General features: G+C 43.4%; 1 protein-coding gene across 3 annotated transcripts in view; it reads right to left on the bottom strand.

Annotated features, from left to right (window-relative positions):
• LOC146177741 (DNA polymerase theta-like) overlaps window positions 1-24,324 on the bottom strand; it is a 159,225-nt gene extending 134,901 nt beyond the window's left edge. For 2 of the 3 annotated variants that reach the window (XM_084580568.1, XM_084580571.1), the window contains exons 1-4: window positions 23,966-24,324; window positions 10,830-10,921; window positions 7,609-7,797; window positions 5,039-5,154 (exon numbers count right to left, since the gene is read on the bottom strand). In XM_084580568.1, the coding sequence (XP_084436694.1) occupies window positions 5,039-5,154; window positions 7,609-7,797; window positions 10,830-10,921; window positions 23,966-24,060 (492 nt within the window). In that variant the 5' untranslated portion in view covers window positions 24,061-24,324. The remainder of the gene's footprint in view (window positions 1-5,038; window positions 5,155-7,608; window positions 7,798-10,829; window positions 10,922-23,965) is intronic. The other variant, XM_084580569.1, reaches the window with a different exon arrangement.
• Window positions 24,325-25,558: the final 1,234 nt, after the last annotated feature.

Below are 25,558 nucleotides of genomic sequence, written 5' to 3'. Positions count from 1 at the left end.
GGCCTTAGTTGAACCAGCATATAGACTATTTTAAAAATAAAGCAATGCAGCGACTGAGATATCTAAGACGAACCCTCGGAAAGTCCCCGCCTGAAATAAAACTACTAGCATACAAAACTTACATTAGACCGATTTTGGAATGCAGCCACTGTATGGGACCCCTTCACAAAAACAAACATACATAACGAAATTAGAAAATGTTCAGCGCAAATCCGCGAGGTTTATCTACAACCGCTATAGTTGGCGCATGTCCCCCACCTGTCTCTTGCAGGCTGCTAACTTTGAAACACTGGAATCACGGCGATACCATGAAAGACTAAAGTTTTATTACTTACTGCACAATGACAAAATATGTATAGACAAAAACCGATACATTCAACCCGCAGATGCGCGTACTACTCAATCATTCCATAGCAAAAAGGTCAAGAATTTCACTTGTAAAACCAACGTGTTCAAGAACTTTTTTTTCCAGAATGACACACAATTGTAATGCCCTGTATGCCCAAATTGTTGAATGCTCCACTCTTGATACGTTCACAGACGCACTCCTGACTGAAAATCAATGTGTATTGTAATTTGTTGTGAGCCTGTTCTTGTACCCCATATCCACCAGCTACACCCATGACACATTTTGGTTTTCCTTCCGGTCACAACTGAGCATTGAGAAAAGAACCATGTGAATTTTGTCTTTGTGACCATCTGTTAATTTGATGTGCACTTGCTTGCCACATGTACACATTCTGTATGGTCATGACCACCCACTCCTGCCCAAGACCTTGCATAAGGTTGGCAGCACTTGTAAAATAAAATAAAATAAAATAAAATAAAAACAGCGAATGGCTTTCCAAAGAAACCTTTCATTGGGAGGACAAGCGCCAGCAAAAAAACGCACACTCAGTGGCGCCAATAGCCAGAAAGTACTTGGTGCTCAAGAAAGCACGGGTAAACGACGATGATAACTGTGCTTGAATCATGGTATTTAAATGCCCCTTCGTCTAATTAGGGATGTTTAACATCTTGAAGTGACTCGGATTATGAGAGATGCCGTAGTGGAGGGATCCGGATATTTCTACCAACTAGGGTTCTTTACCTACACTGACATCGCACGCAGCACATGGCAGGTTTTTGCTCCACCAAAAAGAGGCTGCCACGGCCGGCATTAGATACTGCGTCCTTGAGCACTGCACCACCACAGCGGGGCAGAAATTGTAAAGTTAAAAACTGATAAGAAGAAGTAGAGTTGTAAGCAAGTATAATAAAAGCAAATCTGTAGACATTGGAAGAGCAACGAAATGCAAAACGAGCTCATAAAAACTACGGCGCTTAACTCGGAATGCTTTCACATCTCCGCACGTAATGAGACACCTCTGTAAAATTTTTGCCAAGTAGTCGACATTACCGGCTGCTGCATATAATCTCCCTGATCAATTTTATTTACACCTGCTTCATCATTCCTATCTTTTGTAACAAAGTGTCCTTTTTATATGCCACTTCAAGCGTAATATTTTTTTTCTTTCTATCCTGTGTTATGCAATGAATGTTTCCTCCCACTTCCTTCTGCAATGCCTTTGGGCTCCGAGCTTATTTAAATTAGTAAATAGACGCTGTCTGTGTTCTGCATGTGCTAAGTGGGCACTGATATGCACAGTTACTTTCAAGGTGTTGATTTTTACCCGAGTGGACAAAATGTACACGATTTCAGAAATAAGAAAATATGCTGCCACTTGGAGATAGACAAGGACGTGGTTTCGTCAGCGTTAAATACTGCTGGAGGCCTTCGAACATTTTCGGAACTGCTCCAGGTATCAGTTTTGGGAGCTTTTCAAAGACACAACTTTCCCATTTACTTCAAATTTATCGTACCGTGCAATGACCATAAGTGCCTAAATATTTCCGAGTAACACACAAGTTTGGAGAGTTAAATCAGAGGTCACAAACTTCTTTTTGGTGGATGGCGCGTGTCCACGTCTGTCTTAGTTCGATACCATACATGAAACAAGGAAGCGACACTTTTTTGTCATGCTCCCAAAGCTGTAGTGCCAGTCCATCACGCAACAAGCGGACAGTATCATTCATAGAGCGCAATGGCTTTATGAAAATAAGGGCATTTTCAGAATTTCGACACAGCACCTAAAAAACCGCCGCGAAATAAAAAGCCCGCATACAAAGCACCCCACAACACATCGATTTCCACGCAGACGATCGCCCGCTCCACCGTCGGCAAAAGCATGCCCCTCATTCGATGCCAGCGCCGCTGTGTGGCCGCTTTGGGCAGCGTACCAAGCTCCCCCATAGAGTGACGGAGAAGTTTCATGACCATGAAATGGTATTGAAGCACCATGATAATGCTGAAAGTAAAGGGGGTGTTTAAATTTGAAAAATCTCAATTAGCCCCCTCCCCCCCTCCATATTTTTGTGGCGATATCTAGACAGATGGACGTGAGGAATAACATTTTGTTCGGGATAAAGCCTTAGAAAACATCTTTGGCAAACGCGGTTACAGTTAGGTTCGACTTCAAGCTGTGGCGGCCCTCTGCAAACTTATTCAGACCTGCATTTTCCGTAAAAGCTGTCAAACAGCAGACACCAAAGAAAGCAATGTGGGCCTGCAATGCCTGCTCAAGCTGCCAAGCTCCGCTAAATGGCCACCGATTCCAGGTCCAGGTGACAACACACTGGTTGAGCTATTGGGGTTGTTTTCGGCCGACTTTTGCCGTTCTGTGTTGCCTGCAGTGTTGCAGTGTCGGAATACAGCACAACAAGAAGCCGAAGGGCACTGCCAACTCTGACGACTGAGTAAGCAAGTGCACTGGCAGCCTTCTTTATGCACTCTCCCTCGCAAAAAAGGGGGCGCTCAGATTTGCATGCAAACCTTTTTATTTCCAATTTTTTTTGCAAGGTTAGGTGGGTTGTTAGAATCATAAAAATGTGGTAAGTTTCCCCTCACATTGATTAAGCCCCAAGTCAACAAGCGGATACATTTGTTGCATAGGATCTTTCGGCCTGTGTGAGGCAGGACGAGGCATGCACGCATGATGCCGACCGAGATCTGATGTTCGGTCTCCACCACCACAGGAGTGGTTGTGGCCTACCATCTCTGTACTGGTAAGAAAGCTTGTCCCAAAAAACAAGTGCTCCCGCAAAACAGCTTTCCCGCAGTTTCGGGCAAAGATGCACATTTTGCAGGGGTGCACTTTGTTGCGCAGAAGCATTTCATGTATCTTTATTAGTTTTTTTTTCCCTAAACAGTGCTGTGCAAACAACCCATGAATGCCATTGTGTGGGACTGCCATAGTTTGCAGTAACTGTGAACGTTTGTTTTAACCTAAGTACACACGAAACAGTTCCTTTTTCACGCTGGGTCTTATGGAGAACGGGGAACTCAACAAAAGTCTCCCTTTATTCATCTTATCCAAGAATTCATTTTAACCAGATTTTAACAAACATGGTTATGGCAGCTTTTGTGGCTGCATTCGAGGCCTTATGCAAACTGTGTTGACCAGCATGGTTCCCTGATGAGCAACTTGGGCAGCAGAAACAGAAGCTGTAATATCAAGTGTGCAGCAGTGAGCACGAATAAGGAGCCACTGCCCCGCCTGAAGCTGACCATAGACGATGAGTTGTTGAAAATCAAGATGTTGGAAACACATGACACGTCGAACAACGAACCTCACCACTGGATAAAGCGGGCGATGTGAGTGAATTTACAACGTTTAAGATCACAGCTGCTCTCACCTAGAACTGCATAGTGTGGTCAATGGCAACCCTTCCTCCAAAGCAGAATGAAATTTCCTACACCCAGAAGAAAGGACAGTTGTTGTAATCTGGCATGTTTGGTTTGTTTTCGTTTGGTTAGAGGGGTTTAACGTCTCAAAGAGACTTGGACAATGAAAGACGCCGCAGTGGAGGGCTCCGAAAATTTTAACCACATGAGGTTCTTTACCGTGCACTAATATCGCACAGCACATGGGTGCCTTGCTTTTCGCCTCCATGAAAAAGCAGCTGGCACAGCCGGGATGTGAAATGTTTCAAGGAACAGTAGCCAGCGTGCTTGTATATATGAAAATTGAAAGAAAAATGAAAAGTACTAACTGCATTAGTTATGAAAATAATAGTAATGTAATGCGATCCCTTTTTCTATGGGCAGTAATTTGTAGTGCAACTTAATTACATTTGTGAGATCCCTAGGCAAGTATTAGTAATGTGATTTACTTTCCCAAAGTAATTTTGCCATGTGTGGTCAACAGCTAGCACACTCTGCAGAACTTAGTGCCATACCTGCCAGCCTGGTGGAATAAAAAAGTGGAATTTTTTTTAATTCTCAACAAAAAAGGGGGGGGGGGGGGGGCGTATCCAGTGTCCAATGACTGTTTATGAAGGGACCTTATGAGACTATAAAAATCTGTCAGAGTAGTTCTGTAATGGACCTTCACCAACAGCAATGTTGGAGGGTTGCGTTGCTCAATAGTGAGTGAAAATCAGTTATAGTTTAAGTTTCAATTTCAAGTAACCATGAGACATACGCATGTCGTATCAACATGTGCAAAATGTGACATGGTTGCCTGCCTCGGTGTCACAAAACACGGAAATTCAGAGGTGTAAGATGCAAAAACTGCTGCAAATATCTCTTCTTGTGTTTTGACACCACCACAAATGCAAGTACACGACATACACTCTGTAGCACATGGCCTAACTAACCTTAATTATACACACAAGCAACTGCAACAACAAGCATGAAATGCAACCAGCCACGGCTGCTTTGGCTTTGGCTTGATTTGTGGTTCTTGGGATTTAGCTTAGCCGGTGAAGCCGATTGGGGCCACCGACAGTGATGCCGGCGATTACCGTGCAACTGCAGGTTGTTTGGTGCTGGTTTCACAAAAACCATTCTTGCGACTTTTCAGGAGATATAGGGCAGTGACCGTAAAATTGGAAAGTTCAGTCAAAAACTGGGAGTCTCCCGAACGAATCAGGAGGGTTGGCATCCAGTGCCCGTGCAGTGGCGAGAGAGCGGGAGAACAGCATGTGGGGTGCTCACCGCCAGTGCCAGCTCCTTTTCGCGGGCGAGTGACACGAAGGGCAGCACCAACAGTGCCTTGGTCTTGGTCTCAAGAATGCGCTTGAGCATCAGGATTTCAGCCACCAGGGTCTTGCCTGTACAGAGAACTCAAGTTGGCCTACATCGACAGATTACTGCACTCCAGCGACAAGAAAGGCTGCCTTCACTTAAGAACGGAGCTTATTATAAGCTTTGAAAAGGGCAAAGAGGGGCGCGGCCATTTTTAAAAGCAAGCTGCAGTGATGTCACCGCATTTTTGCTTGCAAATCTCTCAGGCTGTACCACACACCACCATTCACATCTAGTCTGTAATTGTAACCATAGATAAAGCCACTGGGGAAAAACAATGTTTCCTTTCCTTTTCCTGACTACCATTATCTTTGCAAGTAACTCATCTTTAGCTGCAAATTGAAAACCTTCTGTTTGCAGTGCAGCAATGCGAATTGGGCCGCAGTTCATTCATCCAGTGCAAGGCTTCTGCCCCGAAATCACTCCTCCCTATGAGTGAGAAAGCCAAAATAACCTGCAATTGAGCCTGCTTAAGGAACCTAAAGCTCACACAGATTACAGTCAGTAGACTACCCCCATTATAGCCGAAAGTTCCAAGACAAAGTCACGTTTATTTTTTAAGTCTAACAGTCACTGTATCTGAGGTTAACGGCCAATGACTTCCTTCATTACAGGCAACACAAGTCAAATAAAACAGGCATTTATATTTTTTAAACATTTTGTTATATACATCCAACGAAGCATCATACCATATATATATATATATATATATATATATATATATATATATATATATATATATATATACATACATACTATATATACCTCCATATATACATATATACCTCCAATATATATATATATATAACATATTATATCTCCAACAAAATATCATCTCGGCAGTTTGAAAACTCTCCTTCATAGTCATGTGCCCTTCACTCACACCCTTGTAGCCAACAGAATGCTTTAGGGACACAATAAACTGGCCATGATTGAAGTGTTCATGGCAACTGCCGGTATGTTAGCCTTTGTCCACAATCTTCAACATTATTGTAACCATGCCTTCACTTAGTTGTGATGACAGTCCAGCACTGAGGAAGATGCTCAACAACCTCCTGAAGAAACTAGACACTCAACCAATTTGTATGCACAACTGGGGGGGGGGGGGGACACATTAGCAGCAAGCATGCTAGGAAGTCATTGAATACTCCTCTCCTCGGCCGTGCTCAGTTTAAAGCTGTCAATAAACTTTCGAGATACAGCATGCTAAACCACAAATAACAGTCTCAAAAAAAAAAAAAAAACTATATCAGTTCCGCAACGCTGTGATTATTTCAGTAGCCCTGGTCGCATGTCAAGACCTAAATGAGTGAGATAACCATGTGTCGGTGACTTTAAGATTCAACAAACATGCATTACAAAACCTTGAGGTATAGTGACGAAGCTAATGCAGTGCAGAAGGTGGACAGCTGATTGGGCAAGTGATGCACTCCGCATGACCACAAGACCGACTAGGCCACTTACTCTTTTGAGGCTTTCCAAATAGCTCACTGGTTCACAATGACTGTGTGCAGTAGTTTCGATTTCAATGCTGCCTCTTTCTTGCTGTACCAGCATGCATCTAGGTGTATTCCCCAGTCTTACAGTCTGCTGACATGCACATGGTGGCTAATGCAGACAGTAGTGAGGGAGGTCCTGAGAGCAGAGAGACATTCTCTGGTTTCCAGGCTGTTGAGACACGCGCGTTCTTCTACTGCGGGGGTGAACTTACGTTTCCACTGTAACCAACTGGCATAGCCAAGCTTATTTATTTTATCCGAGATGCACTGCCATTACCCAAATGCATACTCTGACTGCAGCAATGCCCTGGTTCTCAGTGGGAAAAGTGTTAAAGTACACTGGTGTAGCCACTCTGGGAAAGCCAAAAATAGAGCAGACACAAGAGCTAGGCAACGAGCATTGGTACAAAGTTCTGAAGCACCCCACATGGACAGCACACAACACCAGCGTCCACTCTTACAAGCGCCTCTCATGGGGCAAGAAATGCCAGCACCACTTCACTCTAATGCATTCATAGCCAGTATGTGTACTTTAAAGAAAAGAGCACTGCATGTGTCAGTGCGGCCTCAGAAAGTGCTCCAAACAACCAAATAAGACAAGCGTTAACTCAGCGTATGTTGGGTGTCACTGCTGGTTCCCTTAACATCAACAAAATGCAGAATATCAATGTTTTCTAGATTTTTGCATTTCTCATGTTACGTTGAATCAGTCCCTTTATTTCGCGTGTCTTCTTTAAAATTATAAGCGACCTGTTGATAATGTGCACATAAAGGTGTCGCTCATCCTTTTCCAATTTGCCACATGCAGTGCACAAACATGTCTACAAAGCGTAACACTCAACTAAGCTCATTATTACAGTCACAAATTAATGGAGAATGCAGCAGTAATGTTCTGCCACCGAAGGTGAAAGCTTTCATGACAGAATCTCAATGAATTTTCAGGCAATTTCTCCAAAACTCTGCACTGGAAAAGCCACCCACCAGCGCTGGTCGGAGCAGAGTAGACAAGGTTGCCAGCACCGGCCAGCACTTTCCCAGTGCGCAGGCACTCGAGCTGCCAGGGGAACATGCAACGCACACCACGGTGGGCATAGCCGGCCACCACCTCAGCTGGGAGGCCCCAGCAGCCAAGGTCAAGGGGGTCCCCTTCCTCCTCGTCTGACGCGGCTGCTGAAATGTTAATGTAACCATGTCATTACTTATTCACAAAAAAAAAAGAACATTACGGCGTTCCGCTTAAGAGCAGAAATGATGAAAGCCACTTTACAGGACTGTTTTCACAAACTGCATCGTCATTGTCATCTCCACTATCATCTTCAATATCGCTGCACCATCACTGTCATCACTACCATCTTGTCACTGACTGCATCATCGTCGTCATCACTACAATTATCCTCACACTAGACAAGGTTAATTACGATCAGTTTCTCACGAGCCCGGTGTGGCTGAATGGTTTGCCTGCTCGGCTGGGGATCGGAGGGATAGTGGTTCGATTTTTGGTGGAGACAGATCTCTTTTAAAATGTCAGTTTGTGTGAACATTTCCTGTGGACATTTCGCACAGCCCAGGAGCCTAGAAAAGCTTTTTCCTTGAATGTTTTCATATTCTATGGCTGCCCAAGCATTGATGCACTTGTATGGAGCCCAGTCAACAAGCAGCATCGATGGCACGCAGAAAAGTAAAGTGTAAGGGTGTAATCAGGCTCATACCTGTGCAACACAGGCAACTCGCAACACCCTCAAAGTTCCTTCCCATAAAGCACCTCCAGAGAAAAAACAAGTACGAAGAGCTATGACTTAGAAAACATGATGGTTAACACCACGAAATAAAAGCTAAAAAGCAAGTACAAAGTGCAGTAACCAGCAAAAAAACATACTGGTGCTTTACACCCAAAAATGAAAATAAAAAGCCAAGCATAAAGACCAGCCACCATTTATAAAATGAGTCGCTGTTAAAGGATGCAAATTTCCTGTAGTGTAAGAAAAGGGAACGATGCTATCATTACATGCTTTGTGCTGGAGCAGAATTGCATCTGACAAAATATGCAGAAAAAAGTGCTTAGTATTAATAACGCAGCTGACAAAGGTGCTTCAGGAACCCTGTATGCTTCAGAACCAACACCAAGACCTTTCTCAAGGTTAGAGTGAACCTGTGTAGAAGCAATAAATAAAGCCTGCTATGTTTTACCAGAAACTAACAAAATATTGTTTTATTTTTTCATCCCCTGGAGTGGCAAGGAGACACGATCTCCCCACTATTATTCGCAGCTTGCTTAGAGAAAGTATTCAGAGACTTGGAATGGGAGCAGTTAGGGACAAGGGTAGATGGAGAATACCTCAGTAATCTGCGATTTGCTGATGACATTGCCTTGCTAAGTAACTCAGGAGATGAACTGCAAATAATGATTGGTGACCTAGACGGGAAAAGTAGAAAGGTAGGCCTAAAATCAATATGCAGACGACTAAGGTAATGTTCAACAGCCTCGAGAAGGAACAGCAGTTTACGTTGTGTACCGAAGCACTGGAAGTAGTAGGCGAATATGTCTACTTAGAACAGGTAGTAACCGCAGATCCGGACCATGAAAAGGAAATAACAAAAAGAATAAGATTGGGATGGAGCGCATTTGGCAAGCACTCACAGATTATGACTAGCAGCTTACCGGTATCGCTCAAGAGGAAAGTATACAACAGTTGCATCTTACCTGTACTCACCTATGGAGCTGAAACCTGGAGGCTAACCAAGAGGGTTCTACGTTTTTTTTAACGATATTTATTGCCTCAGGGCATCAGTAAGGTATGAGATGAAGAATGAGCTAAAGATTAAATGAATGGAAAAAGGTTGGCTGATTTTATGAAATCCAAAAGTGAGCAATGGTGTGGTCCCTGAGTTTGTGTTTAACCAAAGGAAAAAACAGCACTAAATATTAGACTAACTAGCCCAGCAAGAGATACTGTTGGTCCCTGAATCCAAGCGAGATATGAGGCAGGATTGTTGGCTGAAAGGCCAGCTATCGTCAAATGCCAGATACGTGTTGGTTTCAAAGCTGGGCAGACCCACAGCAAATGGTAAATGTCGGCTTCAACATTTTCGTCTTTACATACCGGACACCCTGGGCGGGGATATAAGTATCGAAAATGAGACGTCCGAGTGAGAGCTGGTGTGAGGGCAAACCCTACCCGGATCCTCCTAAGCGCAACCTCCTCTGCACGGGTGAGACCGCGGGGGAGGGATACCGCACACGGAGGGATAAGAGCATGTGTGCGGCGCTGGAGGTGTTCCTTTCTTGATAAAAGGAGGGTAGCGTTGTCCACATCAAGGAGCCGTGATAATGATGAATCTTGGGTCACGATGCGCGTCGCTAAATCAGCTTGACTTTGTGAAGGCAGAAGGTCCCGTGGGACCCACTCAATACGTACTGACTGAAGGATGCGCGCACGCAAGCTGGTGAATGTCTTCACATATTTTTAAGTTGAGGACAACGCAGAGGGCTATGGAACGAAAAATGGTAGGGGTAACATTAAGAGATAGAAAGCGTGCAGAGTGGGTCAGAGAAATAACTCAAGTTACTGACATTCTAGAGGAAATCAAGAAGAAATGCGCATGAGCAGGGCATGTAGTGCGAAGAGAGGATAACCGATGGTCGCTTAGTTTAGGGTAACAAACTGGATTCCAAGAGAAGGGAAGCGTAGCAGGGGGTGGCAGAAAGTTAGGTGAGCGGATGAAGTTAAGAAGTTCGCAGGGATCAAGTGGATGCAGCTAGCACAGAACCGGGTTAATTGGAGAAATATGGGAGACGCCTTCGCCCTGCAGTGGGTATAGTCAGAGTGACGATGATGATGACCCTGGAGTATCCCAGCATTCTGCCTTTATTTGCTACATAAACAAAAATAGAATGCATTGCACTGTGTTTTACTTCTTAGTCCTATTGTCAACTCATAATAAGGAGCAAACACCTGAAAACATGAAAGTGTATTAACTACTACAAGCACAGCATGCTACTGAGAGCTAACAGTAGAGGTCACGTTTTCAAATCTTGGAGTTGTGTTTTGGAAGCAGGTCCAAGGTTTGAGGACATGGCCTCTATTGCTAGCTTTCTAAAGCCACAATTCGGCAGCTTCGCTTCACTACACAGGCGTAACCATTCAGACTAGCACTACTAAGTGCACAAGTTAGATGTGAAGAAACAAACTGCGTGCGCTGACCTTTGGAGGACGATGTGTGCATGATGGGTGACAGGCCCGAGTCGAGTGGAGCCGCATGGCATGGTGTTGAGGTAGCATTCTTGCGTTGTCGCCTAAGTAAATCAAGGCAAGACACTATTTGTTGTGAACATTATTTTGGACCCATATAATGGTGCATAACACAATCTTGTATTGGGAAAACACTACAGATAAAAATAAAAATAAATACAAAGTTAGGTCGCATTGTTTTGTGAGCTACTATCTGAATACTTGCCAACTCACTCAGGTTTAAACTTTTTGTCGGGCTTTTACCTAAACACTTCTTGAACCCTTGAGCTCCAATACATGGGGAGTGCTGGGATGTAGTTTTAAATACTATAGAGAAGTTGAGAGCACTAAAGCTAAGTAAAAAGAATAAAAAGAGATTGAAATTGTAGTAAATACACTGGTTCAGAATCTGAAGTGGGCGAAATCAATACCACATGAAACGGAATGTGGGAAAAAAATTGGAGGGACACTTGAGCTCGGCCTTTAAAAGTATGGCACGATAGCAGTAATGGCTCCCTTTTGCAGGTCGCCTTGAAAACTCTCGTTCGTACTTACATGAATTTTGCCACTCGTTTAACCACCAACTACCCCTTTATTTGTGCCCTAGGTGGTCTTTGACATAACTAGGTAACGTGTGACTGGGTATTGATTAGAATAGAGTGGTAAGCTGCCCAGTCATGTGAAAAACTGCCTGAAAGAGATACCCATAAAGCTCCGCTTTAATCAAGCCGTTGAGACGTGCCTAGATGGTATAGCATGCCTTATTCATCCCCCAAAGAAAATGAAAGATTCGATCCCCATTTCACCCAAGTTGATGAGAGTCATGTGATCTGACGCCATGCACCCTGCAGACCTATCAGTATGGACCTACCAGACCCATGCTGCGATTTTTCACTCACAAGACCAACAACGCCAATGAAAATGCTAGAGTTTTTCTAAAAAATAGGGCCTTTCTGCTGCTTTAGAATGGCGCATGACAATTTCTGTCCCTCCACTGGAACATCTAATGGTGAATTGATAACTGTGCAAAGGGCAGAACTAGTGATGCTTTCTGCCACATGCTTTTTGTCACGTGCAGTTCACAGAATTTTTACAATAGGTGTTAAAAAAAAATGACAATGTGCTAAATAGACATTTGAATTCTAAGCCGTCATCTTAGCTAAGTCTACATATTTTTGAATGCAGCCAAATTTACTTACTGTTTTACAGCAAAAAATTTGTAAAACTTTATTTTATTTGTTTTATTTGTTACCTCTTGCACAAATATTTTATACCACTTTTGCCTGCATTGAAAAATGGGCACGAGACTGTGTCAGGACTTTGGCGCTCTCAAATGCATTTCAATTAAAGGAGCCGAGTTAGGGAAAGCTAGGATGAATAAACAGGCTACCAGTAGAAGGGTCCTTCAGCAATTAGTGCAGCCATTTTACTCATTAGACCTGTGATGCTGCACAAAGACTGCAACCATGCCATCGCACTTTCATGTCACAGTACAGGACAACATGGTCGCATCTGTCGTCTGTGTGCTTCCATGCACTTGACTGCTTACACTGTTTGGAGTTCCCTGATAGTTCCAGCTTGTGTGGCGGAAGACACTGGAGCTTGAGATCACATGTGGCCATAGGGCTCATTTTAGTTTATATTAAAAATTTAATTAAGTAATTAATTTACGATACATTAAGCTAGGGCTCGTATTTACATGAGCCCACTATCTATGCTGAAAGTTTGAACCAAAATGGTTCTAGTGTACAAAGAGAAATCTCAGGTGTTGACAGCACTATTGCAGCTAGCGCAACTGATGTTTCTGAAATCGAGCTGTCAGGTGGAGCACGTCAGAAAACTTTGCCATGGTTTTACATTGGCCTTATGCCACACGTGACAGTGCTATGCAAAAGATCGATAAATCTAACAGTACCCAAATGTAGCACTAGTTGAGCCTCTTAAGAGCAATCACTTCTTCCTACGTGCAGTCGCACTGTTCATTCGATGCAGTGTTGGCATTACCGAAGTAGATCTGCAAAACACGAGCAGCATGCCGTGTATTAACAGCAGGCGCAAAGGGTTCAAAAGCAAAACACAATGTGGTTGGTTTCCTTCAGTTGCCCTACTTGTCACACAGCACATTAGATACCAACCCAAACCTCTCTACATTCTTCTTGGGTCTAGCTTGCTGGAATAGTATATTAATTTTGTTTACGGGGCTTAGCGTTCCAAAGTAACTCAGGCCATGAGAGATGCCAGGAACAGTATTTTGCCACGACCTTGGCACAATGTTACTAAAAATCACCCATTAGTAGCAACATGTATTCGCTTTGATGCAATGGGACAATGGGCGTGGCATTCCCAGCACTGCTAGCATTTGAGGATGTCAAATGTGAAGTCAGCACTTGATACTACTTAGATTCCAGGCTTGAATCCTTATCCCAGAAGTTGTCAGTTGGTGAAATGAGGCCCTTCTTTTCATAACATGAATAATTTCATTCAAATAACTGTGGTGGTTGTTAAGTAAAGACCTGTGCATGTTCCTGTCAGTTTTGTGTGGTCTAGCCAGGCCAGTTTTCGATTTCGCCTCATTACGCACATCAACAAAGACGGAAATTTGGTGGTGTGTCACTAACTCTATGCAACCATTTATAAATGGTAAAGAAAACTTTTTTCTAGCCATTAATTTTGCCAACATTGCAAGAAAAAATGTTTTACAGCCCAACCAAAAACCTTTTGCCCTTTGAAATCTTTGCACTTCTAGCTTTGGTTGCTAGCTGTTCACCGAATCCTCTAATTTGCATTTAAAAAATTTATTTTTTCAAAATAGACCAAGACAACCAAAGTTAGGCATGAACAAGAAACTTAAATTTGAAGAATTGTATTGACAAAAACATTTACGGCACTTTGCCTAAAACAATTAAGACATGTGAAAGCACTGTTTAGCATTCTCTGTCATGGGTTTTCTTGGCAGTTCAGCACTGAGAGACTGGCACAGATAGTTGATTTTGGTTTGGGTGAAACTGGAAACCTACACTTACAAATAACAGTTATGTATCGTCAGTTCAAATCACTGTCACAAACAACCCTCCGAATCGACTAGCAGGAGGATGCTGAATTGGGAAGCGAAGCAGTATGACATGATCCTGAATGCTGCCCGAAGAACAGTGGTTGTGTCCAATTTTTTATACGAACTCACGTGATATTTTTGGTACCATTTCCTGCTCACTCCAATCATGAGGCAAGTAAGGCTTTCGCCTTCAAGAATAAATGAGAGCAGTCAGCGTATCATATTAGCCTGAAACTTCAGTATAAATGCTGAGACTTCCACAGTGAAAACGCACGTTTGTCTCTGCAGACTACAGGAGCATGCTGATTTGACCTTACTTAGCAGCAACCACTTCAGATCTGACAGCAGAAAAGATTGCCATCTAGGGTGGAAAAAGAAGACATGGCACCTAAACACACCGAGTCATTGTTGTAGGGAAGCACCTTTTTCTCTGTATACAACTGAGAAATAGGCCAGAAGGTCAAAGTTTGCATGCTACAGACAGAAATCATTTCATCTGCAGTTAAGGAAAAGTGTGAGATCAACTTCTAGCATTTATTGCTGCAACTCAACAGGTGTTCGAGCAGTGCACACCAGGATATTACATTTTTAGACCACTGATTTTACAAAAGCCTTGAAATACGGCTCGGAGACAGCTAAAGTAGGACAGCTCAAACATGCCTTTCCCAACCAAACTATAGAATGTCCAGACTTAGACTGACCTTCTAACACCCAATTACTCACTGCTCTGCAAGCCAATATCTACTCATAAATATGCGGTCATTTTTCCATGTAGTGAGCCATACACAGCGCACAAGGAACAAAGCAGAAGAATGATGCAAGCTAGTTGACGCAGCCATATGACATCACAGTGGAACAAGCAGCAAGACTTGTAGCTCAGAACAACGAATTCTCAATATTAGTTAGTGCACCTGATAAGAGGAGCCTCACCCTAAGGGCATTCAGTAAGCAATGCATCATGTCTATAATAGTGAATTTCTGGACAAGAGCAGAAAACCAAGAAAGGACACTGCAATCATTGTCCTCAGCACTGATGGTTTAATAAGAACAAGCTGGGCTTATATCCTTCTTTCAGGCATCAATTAAATCTGCCAAAAGGAAACATTATTTACAGCATAAACCACGAGTAAAGGCCCATTTTAAAGCTAAATTTAAGAAACGATAAAACTAAAATTTAACATTTTTTCCCATTTTAGTATAAAACACCTCAAAGCTGCTGCCTATTATTATTAATGCGAGAGCTTTACTTCGCTATGTTTACAAATTTCTGTCCGCAGACCGCGTCAGCAAAATCATGTCTGCAGCAGTTGTGAGTAATTGCAAAGTGGTAGAGGTTAATGAGTGTTGTCACTCGATAGAGGGTGATGTAATGCTGTTGCCAAAAAAAGGATTAGGCCAAGGTAGTTAATTACGGGCAAAAATATAAAAGTTGTCCGCAGCAGTTGTGAGTAATTGAGAAGTGGTAGAGGTCAATGAACGGTGTCAATCGATAGAGGGTGACATAATGTTGTGTCCAAAACAACAATTAGGGCAATGAGTTAAATAGGTAATTAATTAGAGGCAAAAATGTAAAAGTAAAGGCAAAAATAGTGTCATTAGCCAATGGCTTGGTACTACATTTGAATGTATCAAATACTAAAATAGTTAATTAAATCAGTCAATTAAGGTGACATCAAGGATGTGACGTCACGCAACATGAAGTCGAGCCAAGAAAGGGCATAAGAAGGGATTGGCGCCAATTTGAAAGTACCGAAGACTAAAATGGGTAAACAAGAAGTGAATTAATGTGATATAGAGGATGTCACGTCACACAACCAGAAGTAGAGCCAAAAAAGGGCATAGGAAGGGATTGGTGCATAATTTGAAAGTACCAAAAACTAAAATGGGTAAACAAGAAGTGAATTAAACAACTAGAAGCAACCAGAAGCAACCAACAGCAGCATCCGTGCTTTTGCATTACTCCGATGCAGATTCTGCAGTGCTCTGTAATTTTTATTATTATTCAGATACATATGATCCTGACTAGCTAGCTTTAATAAGAGCGTTTAGTGCAGGATTTATGTATTAGGACAAAAAAATAACACTTAGGAGAATGTGAGCACTGAAGCTCACATTATGTCCACATCTATGGACATAAAGCATCCGCCACAGCTGTTTTTCTTTGGGTATGACAATAAAACTTGGAACTTTGTTTGCACATTACCTTATCTGTACAGCTTGTCAATTCTTTACCAGTACCGCGCGAGCGTCAACTGCCCGGTGCTGCTGCGCCGGAAGACGAAGGAGACGACAAGGCAAGCGAGGGCAAGATATGCCCACAATTCCTGCTGCTGCAGTGAGCCTCGCCTGATAGGCTGTTCTGATTAGTTCGAAGCAACCCTGCCACAATCAGCTGGTAGGCATTGGTGCCCGAAGAAGCTGTCACTGCTTGTTTTCGTCCGCCATATATGCATATAGTGCAAAAAATATTTTGAAAGTACGCACATTTGCTATAAAAAAACCTAACATGCCCAATAATTCTTTACATTCGTTACCTTGGCCAAATTATAGTCGAGAACATTAAATATCGTCACCTTGATTACTTCCAAAAGAACACTTCTCGCGACAGTACCCACAGATGGAACCAGGGACAAGTAATATTTGGAACGTTACAAGTTAGCACCAATCGAAGCCACAAGCATACAGCAGTTAGAACAAGCGCTTGCAGAATACGGGCATGAAACTTGATTCAAGGGGTTGCGTCCAATGGAGCAGAACAGCCAAGCAGACGACACTCGCTCAAGCAGCATGATTACGCCTCCTTGCTCGTTCCCTCTCCAATTCCCGCTCTGCTTCGGCTCGGCGCCGCTGCACCGGGCAGTCGACGCTCGTGCGGTACTGTTAAAAAATTGACAGGTTGAATATTTCTCATTTTAATCTCTGTCCTAAGTTGGAAAGAAAGTGCCCAAAAATAAAAATATCTTTCCAACTCGGCCAAAAAACATGCAGATGCCTACATTAACTTTTTTTTTTTTCCCGATACATTTGACTGTATCTGTGAGAGATGGTAGTACAAACTTGACAGGTGGGGTCTAAATTAAAAGATGCAAGCTCATGCTGCATATGAGAATAAAATTAGGTTTAAGTCTAATCCAAATATGTGGAAGCCATGGCCAAGCGGTTCGTGGAAATTAAGCACAGATAAAAAACTGATAAATAGCCACTCTTTCCCATGCAGACAAATTAACTAGTTCCACTGTCCATATTACTTCACCGCTCTCCATCTTACATATAAAAGGGAAGGGCAACAGAGCAACACAAGCATTACCTCCGTAATTTCCACGTAATAAAAACACCAAACATAAGTTATGAGCTTTCAGCATTTCACAGCCAATAGTCCTTTCATTACAGAAATGTAGAAAGCGGGAGATTTATCAAGAAAATGATGTTTAGAGCCAAATTAAATTTAGCTAATTATGAGGATTTCTAAATTCAAAAAGGGCAATGGAACTGACTGCAAATATGTAGGTGCATTAGGAAATTAAAAACAAAATTCAAACTACTTCGCTGCCTGTTAAAACATTACGATTATGGAAGTGTTATGTTTTGTTGCAGTTAGGGTCAGATTCTCCACCTATCTTTCAGCAGGCCTCCTGCACACCTGGTAGCTGACACTAAGACCTTGCTTGGATAAATCTGCTGGAAAAGACTGTTTCCTCAAGTATGCTAGCAATCAACATAGTTCTGGGAATTTCATGACAACTTCTGCACGAGATGCCAAGCATTAAACGGTTACATAAAAACATGCATAAACGCTGGCCTCCAATGTGCAGCCCTGTTTGATTTGTCACAGAGATCTCGACACAGAAGCATTAATCATTGACAACATAACCATGTGATTGATGACAATTTCATTTCCAATGGCAACCTTGCACTTTTTTCCACAACCACAAAGACATGGAAGTGTTGTACCAACAGGAATACTGCCCAACAACACTGTGTACCAAACTATAACCATGTGAAGCTAACAAGCTACATGATTCTACTGTGGTCTGCACAACTGTCTACAATGCTCAAATGACGCATTCTGCAGGCCATTTATGGCAACTGTGCTGCATGGCAGGCACAATAGCTTCTAAAAACATGAGCAGTTAAACACTACCGACATGGGAACCTGCATGCCCAATAAGGTCTCGTTTTCAAAGCTATGCCAAGTGGCACAAATGTACATCCTCATGCACAGCTCTAGCACTCTAGTGGGGTGTGTAGACGATTGCATAACTTTGTCTACAGAACTTGAAAAGAGTGAACACATACAATAATGCTGTAAAGCAGAAATAAGCAAGGTGTCACTGAAAAGACGACAGACACCTATAAAAATAATGGCAAGTCATTGGCTGCTCTAGTTTGTTTGTAGGGTTTAATGCCCCAAAGCAACTCTGGCAACGAGGGATGCATCAGAAAAAACTGTGGGACCAGTTGAAGGAATATGGCTTGAATAAAAACCTGGTTCAGTTCATACAAGAAGTGTATGCAGATAATGAGGCAGTGATAGTATGGGAGACGGAAACAACAAAACCAGCAAAAATAAAGGGGGGCTTAGGCAAGGGTGCCCACTGTCACCGCTGCTATTCATGATATACATGAGCCAAATGGAAAGGCGCCTGGAGGAAAGTAATATGGGATTCGATGCAAGCTATATGCAGGGAGGACAGAAAGTAACACAGGTTCTACCAGGATTGATGTACACGGATGACATTTTACTGCTGGCAGATAAGAGGGATGGGTTGCAGGAGCTGCTTAAGATCTGTGGAGAAGAGGGCGAAAAGCTGGGACTGCAATTTAGCAGCGAAAAACCAGGAATAATGGTATTTAATGATGAAAGGGGGGATGTGCTGGAAATACAAGGCACCAAGGTTGAACATGTGGAGAGCTATAAATACCTGGGCATATGGATCAATGAAGGAAAAAATTACCTAGAAAAGCATGAAAGAATTATGATAGACAAAGGGAAAATGAGTTCGGATATTATGAAACACAGGGCCCTCTGGAATTATAACAGGTATGAGGTTGTTAGGGGGGTATGGAAGGGTGTTATGGTACCAGGACTCACTTTTGGAAATGCAGTCCTGTGCATGAAATCAGAAGTACAGTCAGGGCTTGAAATCAGACAGAGAAAGTTAGGTAGATTGGCATTGGGAGCACATGGCAACACACCTAATGAAGGAGTCCAGGGAGATATGGGCTGGGCGTCATTTGAGGTTAGAGAGGCAATTAGCAAACTAAAATATGATCAGAGACTAACCGAAATGGAGGAATCAAGGTGGGCACGAAAAATGTACAAGCACCTCTTCATGAAAAGCCTGAATACGAAATGGACTAACAGAACCCGAAAGCTCAGATTTAAGTACCTAGAGTTTGGAGATGCACCGCAGCAAAACAGCAGCATTGAAAAGCAGGTAAAGGAGGCAGAAAGGAAAATGTGGGAGGAAAGAATGCACGGAAAATCAGCATTGGGTATGTATAGAACTCGAAAACAGGATATAAAGAAAGAAAGTTTATTCGACAACTCACGAGGGAGCTCATTGCTGTTTGAGGCTAGGACAGGGGCCCTCAGAACAAAAGCGTACAGGAAAAAATTTCAGGAAGTAGATATATTATGCGCGGCGTGCGGAACTGAGGTGGAAACAACGGAACATGTTGTTCTAAGGTGCCAAAAACTTCATCCTGCCCTTCCCCAGGAAAAGCGGCAGATCTGGAGAGAGCGCTGGGATTTGCTGGGGAAGATGGACGAATGGATGAGGAACGCGTTTTGATAACAAAAGAGGATTGGTGGAAAAAGTCAAGAGAATAAAGAGAAGGAAAAAAAAAAAGGGAGGGGGGCAGATACGGGCGAATTAGAAGCTAAAAATAGGGAAGAGATAAATATATTGCTTTTAATTTTTTGGCTAGGCGGCGCAAGCTGCCGTCCGATACAAAGGGCAGAGCCACTATCATCCATCATCCATCCATCCAGTAGTGGAGAGCTCCAGATAATTTCGACCAACGTGAGCTGGCATCGCAACAATACATGAACACAGGGTTGGAAGTAGGCTCGAGCATTTTGGAGCAGCTCGAGGAGCAGTAATAACGCCATTTTGAAGCAGCTTCGGAGCAGTAAAACGAGAGCCTTGGAGCCTTCAAATTATTTTCAGGGCATGTTTTTAGGATCAAATGGTTTCAATAATTGCAATTTTCTATCCTTAACATACAAAGAAATCCATTTCGATTCTTTTTTATTCAACATTCAATGGTTTGCCAGCTGCATACGCATCTCTAACCAGACAAGGCAAATGGGCAAAATATGTACATATGTTTAAAATAACCCCAGCTGATATGAGTAACAATTTGGAACAGACTAGCAGCAAACGGAATGCTTGCTTCTGCATTTCATAACTGTGCATAAAGTTGGACTAAAAGCTTTATTTTGACTTGATAGATTCAAACTTGAAGCTTACCACTTCGATGCGTTCAAGCACAACCACTGGTTTGGAATCCACATCAATGAGCAGCACATTACTACTATCTTGTCCATATCCTTTTTTTTTTTTTTTTTTTGTCCTACAAATTACTAGGCCCTGCTTAGTATAAGCTTCAGAGAGACTACGCAGCACTGAAGGAATGGCCTTTTCCTCCTTCAGCTTCTTTACTTCACTGTCTTCTGCCAGTGGCTCCTCATATTTTCACTTGAGTGACGTTCGGGCTTCCTTAGTTTACACACGCTGGCAATAGGCCCTGTGTGGCATATGTGGCTTACCAACACTCTTGAGAACATTTCTCGTAATTGGCACTTTTGTGAAGTCACCCCATAATGCTTCAAGTATGTCTTTGTAGGCTTTAAATGCTTGTTATTGACAAAGACCCTCTGTGGTGAAGTACCTAGCTGCTTGTTTTCACAGCAAAAGCATTAGAACAACTTATACAGCTCTTTGTAGCTAGACCAGTTTCCTAATGCAGTTTGTGGTGTCTGCTTCGCTCACTGCTTTCACCATTGGGGATTCAAAAGGCTGGGAGAAGGTAGTACGTTATGTGCACAGAATATTTTTTTCACAGTTCCCTCGAATAAATGTGGTTCATTTTAAATTTCAGTTCAGTTCACTCGTTCAGTCGTGTCCGACTCCTCGTGACCCTAAAGACCATATCATGCCACGCTTTCCGGTCTCTTACTATCTTCCTAGCATCACATAACTTCATCTTCAGCGCCTCGAGGATGCCATCTAACCACCGCGATCGCTGCCTACCCCTTCTCCGGTGACCCTCAACCTTTCCCAACATCAAATCTTTCTCCAGCAACTCCTCTCTTCTCATCAGATGACCAAAGTAGCTGAGCTTTAACTTTATCATTTGACCCTCCAATGAGCCGTCAAGGTTTATGGTCGACAATATCGACTGATTTGATCTTCTGGCAGTCCAAGGAACTCTCAAGAGTCTCCGCCAGCACCACAATTCAAACGCATCAATTCTTCGGCAGTCAGCCTTCTTTACAGTCCAACTCTCGCATCCATACATCGCAACTGGAAAGTCCATAGCACTATTTATGCGGATCTTGGCTGGCAGTCTAATGTCTCTGCTCTTTACTAGGCGGTCAAGGCTAGCCATGGCCCTCTTTTCCAGAAGCAGGCGTCTCCTAATTTCATGGCTGCAGTCTCCTTCCGGGGTAATCTTGGAGCCTAAGAAGAGAAAATCTGTCACAGCTTCCACTTCTTGTCCCTTGATGCTCCAGGACTTGATAGGGCAAGACGCCATGATCTTTGTCTTTTTAATGTTCCGTTTAAGACCAAACTTCTTGCTCTCTTCTTGTATGCGCATCAGAAGTTTCTTGAGTTCTACTTCACTTTCTGCCATTAAAGTGGTATCATTCGCATATCTAAGGTTGTTGATACGTTTCCCAGCAATCTTCTCTCCAGCTGAAGACTCGTCCAGACCGGCCTTCCTCATGATGCACTCTGCATATAGGTTAAATAGGCAGGGTGACAGTATGCAGCCTTGTCTCACTCCTTTCTCAATTGGAAACCAATCAGTAAGACCATGCCCTGTTCTGACTGTGGCCTCTTGCCCTTCATACAGGTTCCTGAGGAGACAGATGAGGTGAATTAGAACTCCCATCTCTTGGAGAGCTTGCCACAATCTGCTGTGACCTACACAGTGAAACGCTTTCGCATAATCAATAAAGCAGAAGTAGATGGGTTTCTGGAACTCTCTTGCTTTTTCCATGATCCAGCGAAGGTTGGCAATCTGGTCTCTAGTTCCTCTGCCCTTGCGAAACCCAGCTTGCACGTCCGGAAGCTCCCGATCCACATACTGCTGCAGCCTACCTTGGAGGATTTTCCACATCACCTTGCTAGCATGCGAAATAAGCGCGATTGTGTGGTAGTTGGAACAATCTTTGACACTGCCTTTCTTTGGAATAGGGATGTAAACTGACTTTTTCCAATCCTGTGGCCACTGCAGGGTTGTCCAAATATGCGGACATAATGTATACAGAATGTTAACAGTGTCGTCAGGGTTGAGGTTTTGAAACAGCTTAGCTGGAATGCCATCAATTCCGCTAGTTTTGTTCTTAGCAAGGCCTACTAAAGCCCATTCAACTTCACTCTTCAGGATGCCCGGCTCGAGATCAGTAGTCACAACGGTCTTATGTTGGGTTTGCACATCCGGGTCCGTCTTGTACAGTTCCTGTGTATTCCTGCCACCTCTTCTTTATCTCTGAGGCTTCAGTGAGGTCTCTGCCTTGTTCGTCGTTTATCACGCCTAGCTTAGCACAGAAGCTTCCTTTGATATCTTTGATTGTCTTATAAAGAGCTCTTGTGTTCCTCAATTGGCTGTTGTCCTCAACTGCTTGGCACTGTATGTTCAGGAAGGCATTCTTATCTCTCCTTGCTGTTTTCTGAAAATCCGCATTGAGAACCTTGTATCTTCCTCTTTCCCCCATAACTTTTGCCATCCTCCTTTCCTCAGTTATTTGCAAAGCCTCTTCAGATAACCAGCTTGCTTTCTTGCATTTCTTTTGTATGCAATTACTTCTACTTCTAAGTTACTTCTAAGCAAATATCTATTACGCCCCGTGCTTCTCTATTTAAGTAAAATTTTATCTGTACTAGCTCAAGGGCGATATGCATCATACCTCTGCCACCAGTGTGCTATCACCATTACAACAGCCGCTACAGTGTTGACACGCAACTCACAACAGGTCAGCAACCTATTGTGTTCCTCATGGTCACTTCAGATTGGGTCGGACCACATTTTTTGTAGGCAATACCATTACTGGCCCTATATGCAGCAAAAACCAATGTTCTGCAAAATTTGATGGCAGACCGCCAAAGCAGCCAAGTTGGATCAGTTTTGGAGCAATATTGCGTTTTGAAGCAAGGTGGAGGAGGGAAAGCAGTTTGGAGCAGAATAGAACAAACGGAGCAGCACTTCCACCCCTGCGGACGCCTACCACGCGTTTCGTCTCCAACGAAACGCGGTCACCGTAGCAGGAATAGAACTCGTGGCAAGACAGCGCACTGCAGAATACAGTGCGGCAAGTTCCTGTTAAGTGCTGTGGTTTCCCCTTTATATGGAATAAATGTTTGTTGCCTCATGCTGCTGCAAACATGCACGTTTTTGCAGATTGCGAACGCCGAGCGATCAGGGAAGAGAAAGGTGTTCCCAAGCGGTACAAAGAATTTCAGTTCTCATCGGAATGATAGCCAGATAACTAGTTTCTTCGCGACGTTTTCTAAACGAAGAGCTTATGTGCAGCGGTCCTCAATGTTTCTTTTCCGCACGAAGGCTCGGTTGCAGTCAGGTATGCGTATAAGAAAAAAATAAACCCCGCAGCCACAGGTTCTCACGAGCATTTCTTCGTGCCTTTTTCCAGAAGACGCTTTTAACGTGTGCGTGACTGCGTCTTTATGTTTCGAAATAAGCGAGAGTTGTGGACATGCTGTTTACAAAGTATGCATGCAGAAAAAACAGAATTCCCGATCAAGGACATTTCGATTAGGCGGTCGAGCAGCGAGGTTGAACTAGCAGGCCGCAGGAAGGCACGTACGCTTTGATTTGAGATGTCTGTGCTTTCTGAGGGGTCGACACAGCCGCACGACTCGTCACCTTGCGTTGTTTCCATGATGTGAGCAGGGGCTTCATAGGTGGGCACTCAAAGGTGGTTACTTGGGCACCTCACAGATCTTCCTTTGCCGCGGTGAACAAGTCCGAACCGTAATTTGTAGCACATTTTTCAACAAGTAGCCCTACACTGTTAGTTCGTTGCGCCTGTTTGATGCACAGGTAACAGCGCAAACAATGTCAACATCCCAATCATTGTGATCCCAATCATAATTAACAGGAACAAACGAAAGAATGAACGAATCGAACCAACCCTGGCGGCTAAATTCGCTCTCTCGCATTGGATGTTAAATTAGTAGCAAAACAACTAGACAAAGCTATCCACTGCCTGCCCGATGATGATCCTCACTAGAAAGGTGACGCTACCTTCGTGTTGAAAATAAAGAACAAGAGGAAAATCTTCCTTTTGAAAATTCCATTTTTAATACTCATGGTGACCTTCATGAAGGTCATATTAGTGTTGATTAAAAAGGTGAGTATACAGGAGAGGCCGAATGCTTTCGCGACACCTTGGTTTGTGGGGTTTAACGTCCCAAAGCAACTCGGGCTATGAGAGATGCCGTAGGGGAGGACTCCGGAAATTTCGACCACCTGGGGTTCTTTAACGTGCACTGACATCGCACAGCACACGGCCCCGTTGCTTTTCGCCTCCATCGAAAAGCTGCCGCCGAGGCCGGGATTCGATCCCGCGCCCTTGGGAACAGTATCGCCGTCCACTGCGCCACCCCGGTGAGGTCCAGATATACAGGGTCTTGAATATTTGGGGGCTGGGATTTAAAAACTTCCTATGCAAAATCTACTGCCCCCATTCGAGCTGAAATAACGTTCACAAAGTAGCAAAATATCGTCTACGTTATCTGATAAGTGATTCAACATCGGTACTTGCCTAGATTTTCCGAAATCGAGAAAAAACTGCTCTCGGCAACGTGCACAATTTTCGCAGAAGAGAGTCGAAACGCTGCTTTGACATGGCACGTCATCTGTCGAGCAGTTAGGCAAGCTCCATCCCGGCCGTTAGCGTGCTTGCCTCGCTGCCCGACAGATGACGCACCATGTCAAAATAGCTTTTCGACTCTCTTCTGCGAAAATTGTGCACGCCGCCGAGAGCAGTTTTTTCTCGATTTCGGAAAATCTAGGCAAGTACCGATGTTGAATCACTTATCAGATAACGTAGACGATATTTTGCTACTTTGTGAACGTTATTTCAGCTCGAATGGGGCAGTAGATTTTGCATAGGAAGTTTTTAAATCCCAGCCCCCAAATATTCAAGACCCTGTATATATGGTGTTCTACCCAGAGCGTGCTTCCTAAGCACCAAAAAAGAAAAAAAGAGGATCACAGTGATTAAGACCACGGTGGTTAAGACGCTTGATCGGCTGTTGACCGCCAGAAGTTGTTCGCAACGACGGCTGCCCTTCACAGCAGGAACGTATATGGCTAGTGAAATAGAACTTTCTAGTAGGAGGCGGCTATCGCTCTAGCCATCTCTTCTTCGGGCGCCAGCAAAATTATATCTGAT

This window comes from Amblyomma maculatum, chromosome 10 (assembly GCF_055883805.1).
Source record: "Amblyomma maculatum isolate TAMU_Amacu chromosome 10, ASM5588380v1, whole genome shotgun sequence".
In the NCBI taxonomy this organism is placed as follows: domain Eukaryota; kingdom Metazoa; phylum Arthropoda; class Arachnida; order Ixodida; family Ixodidae; genus Amblyomma; species Amblyomma maculatum.
This window is presented reverse-complemented; position numbering and strand designations above follow the sequence as displayed.